The 13,177-nt window shown below is 43.9% G+C and overlaps 1 protein-coding gene across 1 annotated transcript; it reads left to right on the top strand.

Moving 5' to 3' along the window:
* The first annotated feature begins 1,359 nt into the window (after positions 1-1,359).
* On the top strand, positions 1,360-7,986 carry LOC142604118 (dynein light chain roadblock-type 1). The gene is made up of 4 exons (XM_075768572.1): positions 1,360-1,445; positions 4,724-4,799; positions 6,173-6,340; positions 7,468-7,986. Exons 1-4 carry the CDS (start codon positions 1,443-1,445, stop codon positions 7,509-7,511), a joined length of 291 nt encoding a protein of 96 aa, XP_075624687.1. The 5' UTR covers positions 1,360-1,442; the 3' UTR covers positions 7,512-7,986.
* Positions 7,987-13,177: the final 5,191 nt, after the last annotated feature.

Genomic DNA, 13,177 nt, shown 5'->3' with positions numbered 1-13,177 from the left:
CATTTTCTTGTCCCACTACTGCGGTGATAACAAAAAGAGGTATGACTGTGTGAGTTTGTGTTTATTTCTGTTTAGGAATGACAGGGTGACAGGAAGGAGGGGAAAAAAGCTGGCCGAGACTGACTAGCCTTATAGTTACCCTGATCCTCCTCCCTGAAGAGAGAAGTGGTATTTACATTCTTCCTGTTACCAGGAACCATTCCTGATCACCGTGACCTTTCGAAGATAATTTGATCAGCTTTACAGTGACATTGGCCACCTCCCTCAGCGCTCATGGATATACATCCCATCAGGTCTCATGAACTTGCCTGTGTCCAGTTTGTTCAAATGTTCCCTAAACTGATCCTTCTCTGCTGAGGGCAGTCTTCCTTGCTGCAGACCTTCCCACTGGGTTTTCACTCAGCTAACTTTCCCAGATGTTCACAAAGGCTCGGTTAATATAATTTTTGTTATAGCAAATCCCAAAAGTATGCTTTTCTATGCCGAGTAAATATATGGAAGAACAATTGCCTTTTTTCTGCAGCAGGGGAGCGAGTTTTGAGTTGCTTCCTCCATGCTTTGGATGCAATCCCTTGAAAGCAGGCTAGTAAATTGTGTAAACTCAACATTTGACACCGGGTAGTTTTTAAGTTAGTACAGCTATGTTAGTACAGTAATTTGGGTAGGTTTAAGTTAGTACAGCTATGAGGGTATTTTACATATAAAAAAAGGCAACCTCCCCCCAAACGGAATTGCAATGCATGGTAAATGCATGGTATGATAAATGAACAGCTCAGTTGCACCATTTCATGAGTTCCTTGCTATTTTCTTCTATGATGTCATTGCTCACATCAGCACCAGTCCTAGGTTGGGGTTATTTTATTTAAACAGAACTTTGTTATGTTTAGGTTTCTGATGTCAGCTGTGCGCTGCTTACCTCTTGACCAAACATTACCATCACTGGTGGGACCAGAAGTTGAATCAGTTCATGATAAAATGACTTTCCGTAGCCAAGCTTTAAAACTTTATTGCTGGATTGGTAAGAAGAGATTAAAATTTAAATTCCATTAGGTTGCAAAGCTGTAAATATCCACTAGAAAATAGTCGTTCCCGGTCTCTGAAGACGCCTGCAACGCAACGCTGGGCCCTGCTCGGCCCCGCCGACCCTATCGGGCCGGGCAGGGCCGCCTCTCCTTGTCTCCGGGGTCTTCGCCCCTCTTTATTTGAGGGATAAAGTGAGGGTTTACACTAAAGACCGGAGGGGGCGGGGGGTCCCGACAGCAGCGGCCGGGCCCGGCCCCCCTTCCCCGCCGGGCCCTGAAGCGATCGGTAAGTGGCTCCTACACCCCCCCCGTGAAAAGTACTTCCGGGGTAGGATCTCCCGCCCCTCCTCCCCGCGGATTGGCGGAGCTGGCGGCGCATGCGCGTGGTGCCGTGACTGGACGGAGAGGCGGCGGCTCGACATGGTGGGTGAGGCCGCGCCGGGGGCTGCCCGGGCGGGCGGGAGCGGGGCCTGGGGCCGGGCGGGGTGTCCCTTCTGGCGCTGCTCCGCTGTCGGGCGCGGGGGGAGGTCTGTGCCGCCCCTCTCGCCCGGACCTCGGCGGCTCCGGCGCGGGAAACGCCCGTATTCGCGTTACCGTGGGCGCAGAGCACCGGTCCTAGGATCTCCTCGGCCGGAGGGGCTGCCCTGCCCTGCCCGGGGCGGGTGTCTCGGCCGTCCGGTGTCCTGCACCGAGTAAAAGCGGGACCCAGTTGTGGGCAGTTGTTTGGTGTCTCTCCGGTTTGTCTTAAGCTCCCGGTGTGGTTCGGGTTTGGCTTCTGTGCTAGGAACGCGCGGGTGCGGCCCTCCTTTTGTTAGGTGGGAGTTTTGCCGGAGGTTTCCGGTAGATGCTGCGAGGGCTGGAGCACCTCTGCCATGGAGACAGGCTGAGAGAGTTGGGGTTGTTCAGCCTGGAGAAGAGAAGGCTGCGGGGAGACCTTAGAGCCCCTTCCAGTCCCTGCAGGGGCTCCAGGAAAGCTGGAGAGGGGCTGGTGACAAGGGCAGGGAGTGACAGGCCAAGGGGAATGGCCTGAAGCTGCAGGAGGGGAGATGGAGATGAGATGTGAGGCAGAAATCCTTCCCTGTGAGGGTGCTGAGGCCCTGGCAGAGGTTGCCCAGAGAAGCTGTGGCTGCCCCTGGCTCCCTGGCAGTGGTCAAGGCCAGGTTGGATGGGGCTTTGGGCAACCTGGGCTAGTGGAGGGTGTCCCTGCCCATGGCAGGGGTGGGACTGGATGGGCATTGAAGTCCCTTCCAAACCAGTCTGGGATTTTGTGATCTTGTGTCTTGCCAGTGTTTCACACACCAGCAGCTGAGTCAGCTCAGGAGGCCACTGCCTTGTGACAGAGGGGTGTCACCCTGACAGCTGAGCACAGCCTGCCTGGTACCACGGGCCGTGGACTTCTGTCCCAAAACCATTGCAGTGGAAAGCGTATCATTCCCATAAACCTTCAATTAATTCTGCCAAGCACTGAAATACGCCATGTGGTGGCGGGCTACAGATAACATTCAGTAGAAAAATCTTTGCATTTCTTATGGTTGCCAACTTACAATTCTTAAAAGGGAAAGTAATCAGGAAAAAAGCCTGGTTTAAGACAACTGGCTGTTTAATATTCTGCGGAACCTGGAATATATTTATTTTATTGTAATTGTATTGGAGGTGGCTTCCTCTTCAAATGCATTGTTGGCTAGCACACCTGCATGAAACTGGGGATCAAAATATGTGGCAAAGTTTCTGAAGAAATAAATACTGACCTGAGTTGTAGATGGAAAATTGAAATAATCTAATAAGAGATATTTTTAGGCGAACCCAGAAGGTAGAGCTTTCTAGATAAAAACAGGAAGATAAAGGCTACTGTTGTATATATAGCAAAGGTTATATAAGAGCAAATTGGTGATGGGGAAATATTTATTTTCCTTTTCCAGAGTGCACCTCTTCTTCCCTATATACTCTCTCTTGTAGTTATTCAACCCTTTATTAAGACAGTTTTTGTTTGTTTCATGATTTAAATATATATAACTTTTCCCCAGTAATATTTTTGCTGGTCTGCTGAGTTGAACTGGCTTGCAAAGATGTTGGACGAGCACCATAGCTAGTAGTGTGTGTGAAGTGGTATGTGCGTCAAGGAGTAAGATTAGGAGTACAAGGCCTTGCCATGTCAACAGCAGTAAACTGTTAGAGCAGGTCACCCCGCCTTGTGAGTGAGATTATCTGTTGATTGTTAGAAGAAATTAACAATTGATATTGTTCTGGATGGATGCTTCTTTGCATCCAAATAGGTTTGTTAGGGTCTAGTGAAAGAAAATATTTAATGAATTAGGACTTAAATACTGCTAGTAAGAAGTTAGGAATTTATTTCAGACTTAACAGTGTGCCACCGTATTTCTCTCAGCATTCGTACACCTTGTTGTTGTTTTTGTTTCACTTCCCTTGTCTTCAATTTGAAGTAGCCCGGCATTCAGAGATAATCAAGAGCTTTGTTGAAAAGACTGAATTTTTCTCTGCTGGATAAGAGAGAAAAACTCCACTTCCTGAAGAGAAACTCAGGTGGTACCACCTCTTACCAGCAACAATTCATGTTACTGCAAGCTACTTCTTCTAACAGCACTGTGCCGAAAGTTGGCCAGTAGTTCTGAGGTTGAGGCCATGTTGTTTTGTTAGGACAAGTCCTGTTCCCAGGGAACAAGGCTTATAACATGACTGTGCTCATTTGCTGCAGGATGAAAGCAGAGAGAGGGTTATTCACAATGCCTGAGAAACACAGGTGTCTTGGCCAAATGCCCCATACAGGTTCCACCTTTCCTGAGTTCAAATGATTCCTGTCTTCCCTTCTAGGCTGTTTCTGTGGGACTATGTCTTGCAGGATCCGAAAGATGCTGCATGTCTCTGTTTCCTTTAATGGGGATAAAAAATGCTAAATATTCACCCAGCTGTGGAAAACAGCTCAGGTGCTGAGGTTTTATGACCCTGTTAGAGAACCCCTAGTTAAATTTTGATTGATGTCTTCTAGCAATGGAAGTCATGCAGAAGGATTTGAAAGCTTTTCTGAAGTCAATGGTGATTTTTACAGAGAAGGCAAAGGGACTGCTGCCTTGGCCTTCAGTTTTCATTTTTCCTGTTTTTTTTTTTAAAGTCAATTTCACTAAGTTGTAAATTATCGTTAGTGATTATAATCTCCTAGCTATCCCAGCAAGAATCATCATTATAAACAAAAAGCACTTACTCATTGTTTTTCTCCTCACTTATTTCTAATTGCTCTTAGTATTCATTTGATAAAAGGAAAGGTGGTCTTGCACTCAGAATGTATCTTTTTCTGCTTTTTAAATAAATTCCATCTATGCTTTTATACATGATTTTTGCTTGACACCTAAATTGTAGCAGTCTGACTAAGCAGTCTTCCAGTTGCAAGCCTACAGTAAGGAACTGATGCGGGAGGGCTGGGGAGGAGGAGAGGGGGAAAAATTAGAGGGGAGTTCCAAGTTTCCACAAGGTTATAATCACAAATGAGCGAAGAGCAAAGACAGATGGAAAACAACTGAAAAGATCATGCAGAAAAGGTAGCACCAAGTACAGACGCTTTGTCGTATAGAACGGTGTAGGTAGTTTGAATCATCTTCGCGCAGCTTTGTTTTCAGACTGTTATTACAAAGCTTTGGTGGAAGGCAAATAGCAGCTGTAATCTTGATTTGTGCTTTCTCTGTTTGCAGGCTGAGGTGGAAGAAACACTGAAGCGAATTCAGAGCCAAAAGGGAGTGCAGGGAATCATTGTTGTTAATTCTGAAGGTACTGTGTCAGTCTCAGTTTTCTGAGATATAACTTATTCTAAACGTGCACTTGAAGGACTGCTGATTGTACTACTTTGGTTTAGATTACAGTCTGTCTTTTGCAAAGGTTTTCATGTAGCCAAAGCAGACAGACAGTAGTTAGGCTGCAAGAGAAAAATTGGATTCCCATTTCTGCAAGCTCACTTTATTATTTTAGGACACAAATCAAATAAAACAAATTGCAAAAGCTTAGAGGTACTTGAGTTATGGCAGTGTTTGAGACTGTGTTCTGTGAAAGCCTTTATCAGTAGCACTAAAAACTCTCATGACACCTGAAATCTTGCTGCTGTGCATGTCCAGAATGCTGCTGTCCTGGCAGACGAGTAGCTTAGCAGCTGTCTCGTGCTCATGGCTTCGCGAGACTCATCAGCTTGTCTCTTTTTGGAGTCATTGAAGGATCCAATAGAGCAGACTTGTTCAGAGCATTCTAAATACACTGTGAGCAGCCCAGCTTCTTAGAATTGTATGATTATCAATTTAAATTTAATATTTCCTAGAAATAATCCTTAGAAAAGATGACAGATATTAGCTATATATGAATACCTTGAAGATCAGATCATTGTGTGCTTGTATGCAGCTTGTGTTCCCACTCACTGCTGTTTAATGATACTGAATAATGGATTGCGCTTTCTAGGCTGAAGCTGCGCTTATTTGAACATACACCTGCAGTAGTCATTCTGCCATGCCAGTATTTGGTAGTTGGCTGCTGCATTGTTCTGACACATGAGCTGAATTTTGACTGGCTTTTTGTGGGAAGACGTTAAGGCAGCGAGAGCTCTGGCCAAGCAGTGTCAGTGTGTTTGCCCTCTTGGCTAGTGCACAGGAATTGAACCAGGGACCTTGCAGGACTGCATCAACTCTTACGGCTAAATGTTGGAGCCTCAGCTTTGAAACTGTGTGATGCAGCAGCTGATGTCCTCTGTAATCAACACCGATCCTGGCCTCGCTTGAACATCGCAGTTAAATGACATTCAGGAGCCTTTCTGAAAGGAAAAGCTGTCCCCAGTCAGGAGAACAAAATTGAAACATAGGTATTTCCTCTCTCCTCCTAGATATTTTTTTTGTTATTATTTATTTCTATTTGTAAATCTCATAAATAAACGAAAAAGCAAAAGTAAAATACTGATGCTGCTAGAGGTAAACAGTTCTCTCATACACCTGTGGTTCCGGATCTCAGCCTTTCCACATCTTATTTCTGTTCATGTTCTTCTTTTAAGCCTTTGAAAAGAGCACTCCTAACCCCTAGTGTAGCAACAACATCTGGGTGATGCCCAAGGCGGAGTTAGTTCTGGAGTTTTGTCGCTGAGCTTTGCTGTCCCCTGTTTCTTGCAGGTATTCCTATCAAAAGTACTATGGATAACTCCACAACGATTCAGTACGCGGGCCTTATGCACAGCTTCATCATGAAGGCAAGGAGCACCGTGCGAGACATTGATCCCCAGAATGACCTCACATTCCTGCGGATCCGCTCCAAGAAAAACGAAATCATGGTCGCACCAGGTAAAAGTGGGCAGGGTGAAAGCAGGCATAAGGGAATCCAGCAGAGTTCTTTTCTCATGAGATTGACGCTGTCAGCCTGCAAGAAAAGTTCTGCCTGCTGCTTTTATTCATATTGTATAAGCTCTTCTTTTCCCAGAAGCTGTTTTGCTTTCTTCAGAGTTGAAAGCTTTTATCATTGACCTAAATTTGCTTTTTCATGTTTGAATGCGGGAAATCACTTTCTTATTTTCACGTCGATCAAAGTAGAAAGTGTTAAATAGTCTTTGAAGAGTGTGTTGCAGCCTCTCATACCTTGTGCTTTTCAGTATGAAACCACAAGAGTTGGAAAGGAATGTTTTGAGAGCAATTGCAGTTCAGCACTGTAGACTAAGTGATAAAGCAAAACAGTGTAATAGATTTTCCAGTTCAGAGAAAAGTAATAGAGCATATTATAGTTGTAATCATGAGTTGTAGAGTATAGCAGCAGCAACCTTTTTTCAGGAAATGTCCTCAGTATTTCATCAAATTATGAAATGGGGATCAGTGAGGTGAGAACAGTTCACTAATGTGGCAAAAACTCAGCTTTGTTTCTTTGTACTACATTGGCTCCATGGTGGGATTGTGCTGATGGAGAGGCAAAGGAGGGGATTGCAGTTGCAGTAGACTGCTCCGCAGGGACTGGTCAAGGCAGATCTTAAGACAGGCTCTGGGGTTTGTGCTGAGGCAGCCTCTGATTTCCATGTGAAAGATGAAGAGAGAGGAATAAGCATTGTGCCAGAAAAAAACGCAGCTGTAGCCGCTGCAGCCGCAGCCTACGTGTGAGATAAGGAAATCACTGTCTTTCACCACCTATTTTGATTCCATCATTGTTTGTGCCAGTTGCTATTATTTCCTAGGCACAAAGCAAGTTAAATTCAATTGGCTTGGGAGCATGTGGTTTCTAAAGCTGAGACTTTCTCTCAGTAAGACTCATAGAAATAAGTGATCTGACATGCCAAGCCTGTTTTGCGCATTGAGAATGAATGTCAAGACTCTAGTTCCCACAGTGTATCATCAGTGAGATATGAAAAAATGTTGAAACTTACTGTTGTTGTGAACAAATGTCATCAATGAAACAATATGTTTTTTTTCTTCTTTTCTTTCTCCAGATAAAGACTACTTCCTGATTGTCATCCAGAATCCAACTGAATGATTACAATGACTTGGTCTGGTTTTTTTTTTTCCCTTTGCCCAATTGTTTTTTTTAATTTAATGGTAAAGAATAGAGCATTAGTGTTAACTCTGCTGTGCCACTTCAATAATGTCCGGAAAAACAACAGCAGGTGTTTTTGTTGTTTACATACAGAAAAAGTGGCTTTTTTTTTGGTCTCACAAGTCGTTTTGAGGAGGAGTTGGTGAATTAGAATCAGGCAGTAAAAAATACAATAGATTCTTTTAATAGTTAAGAAGGTAATGTAATAAAATTCTATTAATGTTCTGAAAAAAGATTATTCTTTGTATGTTTCCATGCTTCTGTCACTACTATTTGAGATGTGCTTTTACACTATTACTTCTGAATGACTGTAAATATGAAACTTGCCTATCCTCTAGTTCTGTCTTATTTTGTTGGTTTTACAAGTTACTTTGAAAAAGTCTGGCCATATCAAATTAAAAAGTGTCATCAGTGACTGTTTTTGTCTTAGGTCTTTTCCTTCTGAAGATTTTAGTTATTCTCCTAAGTGACGTGAGTTTTTCTTCAAAAATAGAACCTTCCTAGGACTATTTTTATCCATCGGTTGCTTTCTCTAAACAAGATTTAGTCTAAGTGCATGTGCAATGTACGTAAAATTGCCTCCTGTGTTGGAGTATTTTCCTACCTCTTGCTTTTTGTTTCAGACAGAGAAGCGTTGTGGCTAAGGCAGGCCATCAAGACTGCCTTTGGAGCTCTCATACTATCACGATTCAGTAGACAATTTTATCTGGTATCTTCCTTTAGGAAATTTTTATTGATGGCCATTAAGGACTAAAAAAGGTCCTCTGATTCCTGCAAAATAATAAAGGTGTTATTTTTGTAGCCTTGAAAGAGCCTTGTAATGGCATGCAGAGCTCAAGAATTTGTGCAAAATGTCTGCCAGCAGGAGTAGGGAAGTGATTGTGGCCCTGTACTTGGCTCTGGTGATGCTGCACCTCGAGTGCTGTGTTCAGTTTTGGGCCCCTCACTACAAGAAGGACATTGAGGTGCTGGAGCGTGTCCAGAGAAGGGCAGCGAAGCTCGTAAAGGGACTGGAGCACAAATCTTACGAGGAACGGCTGAGGGAACAACTGGGGTTGTTTAGCCTGGAGAAGAGGAGACTGAGGGGAGACCTTCTTGCTCTCTACAACTACCTCAAAGGAGGTTGTGACCAGGTGGGTGTTGGTCTCTCCTCCCAAGTAACTAGTAAAAGGACAAGAGAAAATGATCTCAAGTTGTGTCAGGGGAGGTTTAGATTGGGTATTAGGAAGAATTTCTTCACCGAAAGAGTGGTCTGGCGTTGGAACAGGCTGCCCAGAGAGGTGTTGGAGTCACCATCCCTGGAGGTGTTCAAAAAGTGTGTAGGCGTGGCACTTTGGGACATGTTTTAGTAGACATGGTGGTGTTGGGTCGACGGTTGGACTTGATGATCTTAGAGGTCTTTTCCAACCTTAAGATTCTATGATTCTATGTTTGTCGTGTGTGACAGACACAACTCTGTCTTGTACTGAAGAGCCTTAGTGATGTGCAGAACATCACAGCCCGGATTCAGAAATGACATGTATTGTCTTGCACTGCATTTTGTGTACTCAGGTAGCTCGATACAGCTAACTGCGACAGCTGGGAGCGGTGCTCAGAGAGCGTGGTTCCATCCCCAGTCTCATTGGTTCCACAGAGAAGGGGGGCTTGCAGGTAGCATAGCTGCCTGCTCGCGCTTCAGCCTCCTCACACGTCTGGCCTCAGGCGCTTGTGATAGAAGCATTTTACCAGCCTGAAAAGGAATTTCCCGAGGTGCACCTGATCGAAGAGACACAGCCCACAGGCATGAAATGTGCTGTACAATTAAAGAAAGAACTTTGATCAAGTAACTGTGGATTTTTAGGGGATACTTCCTGTGCTAGTGAGAGAGCACTCCTGACTCATCTGTCTCTGTCAGCAGAGGTGTATAACCCGTGCTTAGCCCTGCTCTTTCAAAATTACAAGCAGGAGCAGGAACGTGATGCTGTCCAGTTCTACACCAAGGAACAGACTAAGAATTTATGGATGATCTCAGCAGGTTAGGGGCTATTCCAAGCAGTTGGCTGCAGTGCAGTTTTGGAGTCAAGTAAAAAATGTTAGTGTTGACTTGGACACTTTACTGGATTTGGGACACAAATGATGGGGTGGATATGTGGTGACTTAAACAGCTAACATAACCTGTCTGTTCAGCATTTGTTTTCTCTGCATTTTCAGACTCGGCATTCATTTATAAACTATGTCTAATTTTTAGGTAGTGTTCATGACCATGAATGTCCAAAATGCTTTTAGAGATCTGTAAATGGTCAGTCCTGCAGCATCTGGGTGAGGGTGCTTTGCAGTATTTTGGGTATCTCAGCTGTCATCGTGACTCAGTGTTGGTTGTTGCTCAGTTCATGAATTGTTTCTGCCATCAGAGTATGTCTGACCACACTGAGTTGGTGCAGGCCTGGGATGACACTTTGTGCTAAGAAATGACTGACGTAAACATCCATCTCCTAGTCGCAGAAAACTGACAGATAACTCACATAGTGTGTATTCTCTGGCCCTTTTATTATTGAATCTTGTTTTAAGCCATGCCATCAAAGCAATGAATAGAGTCTGAAATCATGCTCTGCATTTGGAGTAGTTCCTGATACACAGCAGCTTGTATAACGCATGTGATCTGTCCTAATTTAATTGAATGCTGTCTGAAAAAAAATTATCTCCAGCAAGCGGAAGTCTCTGGATAATAACTGAATAGTGAGGCAAGGCAGAAGAAAAACGTGACTTATCTCCTCTGTCTTTTGTTGTTCATAGCCAGAGAAATGTTTCCTTGGAAGTGGTGACCTGCTTATGTATTTTGGCTTTCCCTAGTAGGTGGCAGTGTTACTCTTTTGAACAGTGAAGAGTATCTTTAGTGTCCTGCATTCTTTTGGACACTTTCTGAAGGATAGGTGCCCTACCAGTGGCTTTGTGCCATATCTAATTTTGGGACAGAGAGGTGTCGAGGTGGGTTTTTTAAACAAGCTGTAAAAATAGCCCTATTGCAAAACAAAGATCACACCCATTTTCTGCATTGCGTTGAGACCATAAATGTGCAGTGAAATTACCGAGTTCCTGGTGTATGCTGGTTGTTTGGGGTTTTGGAGGGAGTTAGGGGCTGGTTCGGGATTCTTCATTTTGTTTGTTTGTCTTTCAAGGCCTGTTAGCTGTCTGACCTGAGATGCACTGCAGAATTTGAATAAAGGGGTCTTGAAGAAGCTGGTTTTGGAGTCTGAAGGAGCTTGTCAAATCTGTCTGGTCAGGGGAGGGCCTTGCTTATGCCATGCTGGTGCTGCCTTTACACTACATTCACAATTAATCTGTTTTTTTAAAACGAGAAGGGGTGGATGAAGCTGAAGAACAACAACTTCCATTTAGATACTTCTTGTGGAGAAAAAAGTGTCTTATTTGGATCAAGAGCCTCAGAGAATCACAGAGGTCCGACCAGAAGCAATTCCTCTGTATGCAAGTTAGAGAAGGATTTCACTTTGCCCAAGTTATCTTAAAGAGGTGGGATGAAGTTCTGCTGCTTGTCCTGTGTTTGCCGAGTCTGGGCCTACCCATTCGTATGGTACAATTATTGTCAAATTGAGGAAGAAGAGAAAAATAAGCATTATGGTTCTGGTCCTTTTTTCTAGCCAGAAAGCACGACGAGTGCTTGGTTCAAAGGAGGGCTTGAATAACCTTTGCGATCTGTGCCTTAAAGCTGCTTTGTGTCATGGTTGGAGACTGGCCTAATTTGCTGTCTTGGAGAAGTCAGTTTTGATGGATCCCTCTCTTGAAGGCAGAGGAAGCATCTACTGCGGAGATGTAGAAAACAACCCCTAATGCATTACCAAGCTAATGAAAGGAAGTTTGAGGTATGGCTCTGGGCTGTGAACAGCAGTGCTTGAGGCCCAAGGACGTGCTCTCTTGTGTTGACGCTGCTCTGAGATAAGGCTCTGGCAGAGGAACGGAGGTGGTAACATTAATGCCGCAAAAGCTAGGCTTGTGGAAACTCATTTTCTGTGAATCTTAGAGCAGCACTTTAAAGCTGCTCCAGCTTGTGTTTGCTCCAGCGCCCTCCCAAGCAACTCTTCATCTGCCTGAGATGGCTGAGCTCTGTGCAGCTTTCCTCTTCACCTATGGGACATTTATGTTTGATCTTTACACTTTTGTTATATAGCTACCTCTATAGGGGATGAAAGTCTGGCATGGTATAGTTACACCGATATAGGCTGGCCTTATGTTAGTAGAGCTAGGGCAGCTCCTTGAACCAGTATCGTCTGTAGGAAAAGCTGTGGCAGCTGGGGTGTGCAGGGACAGTGAGCTCTGCCAAACGCTGCCGTGTCAGAGCATCACCACGATTTCTGTTGCTGAAAAATTCCCTTCCTTTACCAGCATGATGGGATTCCTTCGGGGAGATTTTCCCTCCATGGTTTCACAAGCATCTGGGGTGCTTATTATCAGTGGTGTTTACCCTGTAGGAATGCTGGCACACGGAAAGCTTGTTGTTGATCCTAGGTCAGGTTAGGACAGCTTGCTGTTGCCGGTTTGTACAGCTGGTTCCTTCCATCTTTAAACCTTTGACTGATCCAGGGTTTTTTGGATCTGAAGTGCATCTCCTTAAATAAGGAGTTTTGCCAATGACATCAGTACGAACAGGCGAAAGAGGTATTGCTGTGTGCAAGATTTTTCAGGAAAGCTGAGGGCTGAAGGAAGAAGTGTATAAATCATACTCTGCTCTATTAGAAGTAAAACTTCCTTGATCCATGTCCCATTTTTGCAGGTACATTAACATGCTGAGAAGCTCCAGGGCCTCCATGAACCAGTGTCTTTTCTCCAACTTGGGGTATATGAATAATCTGCTATGGATTTATGGCCCCAGTCCTGCAACGAGTCTGCATGGATAAAATCAGAGATCAAATCACTAAATTAGAAAGAGTTCCTCATGCCTCTCATCAAAAAGGGGTTAATACTTTATAACAATAGTAATAAAAAATCCTTTGCCTGGGGACGCAGTCTGTAAAGTTGATCAGCTTGCCATGTCTAATTCGATATTACTGCTTTCCCTTCTGTGTTTTCTGATTAAAAGGACCTTTATTGGAAATTAATGTCTCTACCTGTATCTTAATTATAAAAGTGAATCTGAAGAGTTTACACTTCCTTATGAGGATGTGTAATGACTGCTACTGCTTGTTCAAGGAAAATCCATGATATTAGCCATGAAACTAATTGTTTCCTTTTCGGGTAAGATCTACAAGAAAAGAATGTGTTCAATTGTAGTTAAATATGTTTTTCTTTTAATTGGTGACACTTAATAATTGGAGCAGTTTTTTGACAGATGCATCTTTCATGTTGGGTTGGTTTTTTTTTCCACCGAGGTTGTACGTAATCCTTTAACATTTTGTCTTCACTCGTGTTTCATGCCAATTCTCTGGAAACAATGAAACATGGCTTTGGCAGAATACAGCTTTTACTGCCGCATACGTTGAGGAGGAAGACGAGACATGGTTCTTGGGGAAAGGTTGACATGCTGTTTGCAGTTGGTTTTTGATTAATTTACAGTAGCTCCAGAAATAGCCTGCCCTATTTGTAGCCCTGCTGCGGTCTTTAAATATGCAGCATAG

This window comes from Balearica regulorum, chromosome 16, assembly GCF_011004875.1.
Source record: "Balearica regulorum gibbericeps isolate bBalReg1 chromosome 16, bBalReg1.pri, whole genome shotgun sequence".
NCBI classification, from domain to species: Eukaryota; Metazoa; Chordata; class Aves; order Gruiformes; family Gruidae; genus Balearica; species Balearica regulorum.
The sequence above is the reverse complement of the archived record's forward strand: the minus strand, read 5'-3'. Positions and strand labels throughout refer to the sequence as shown.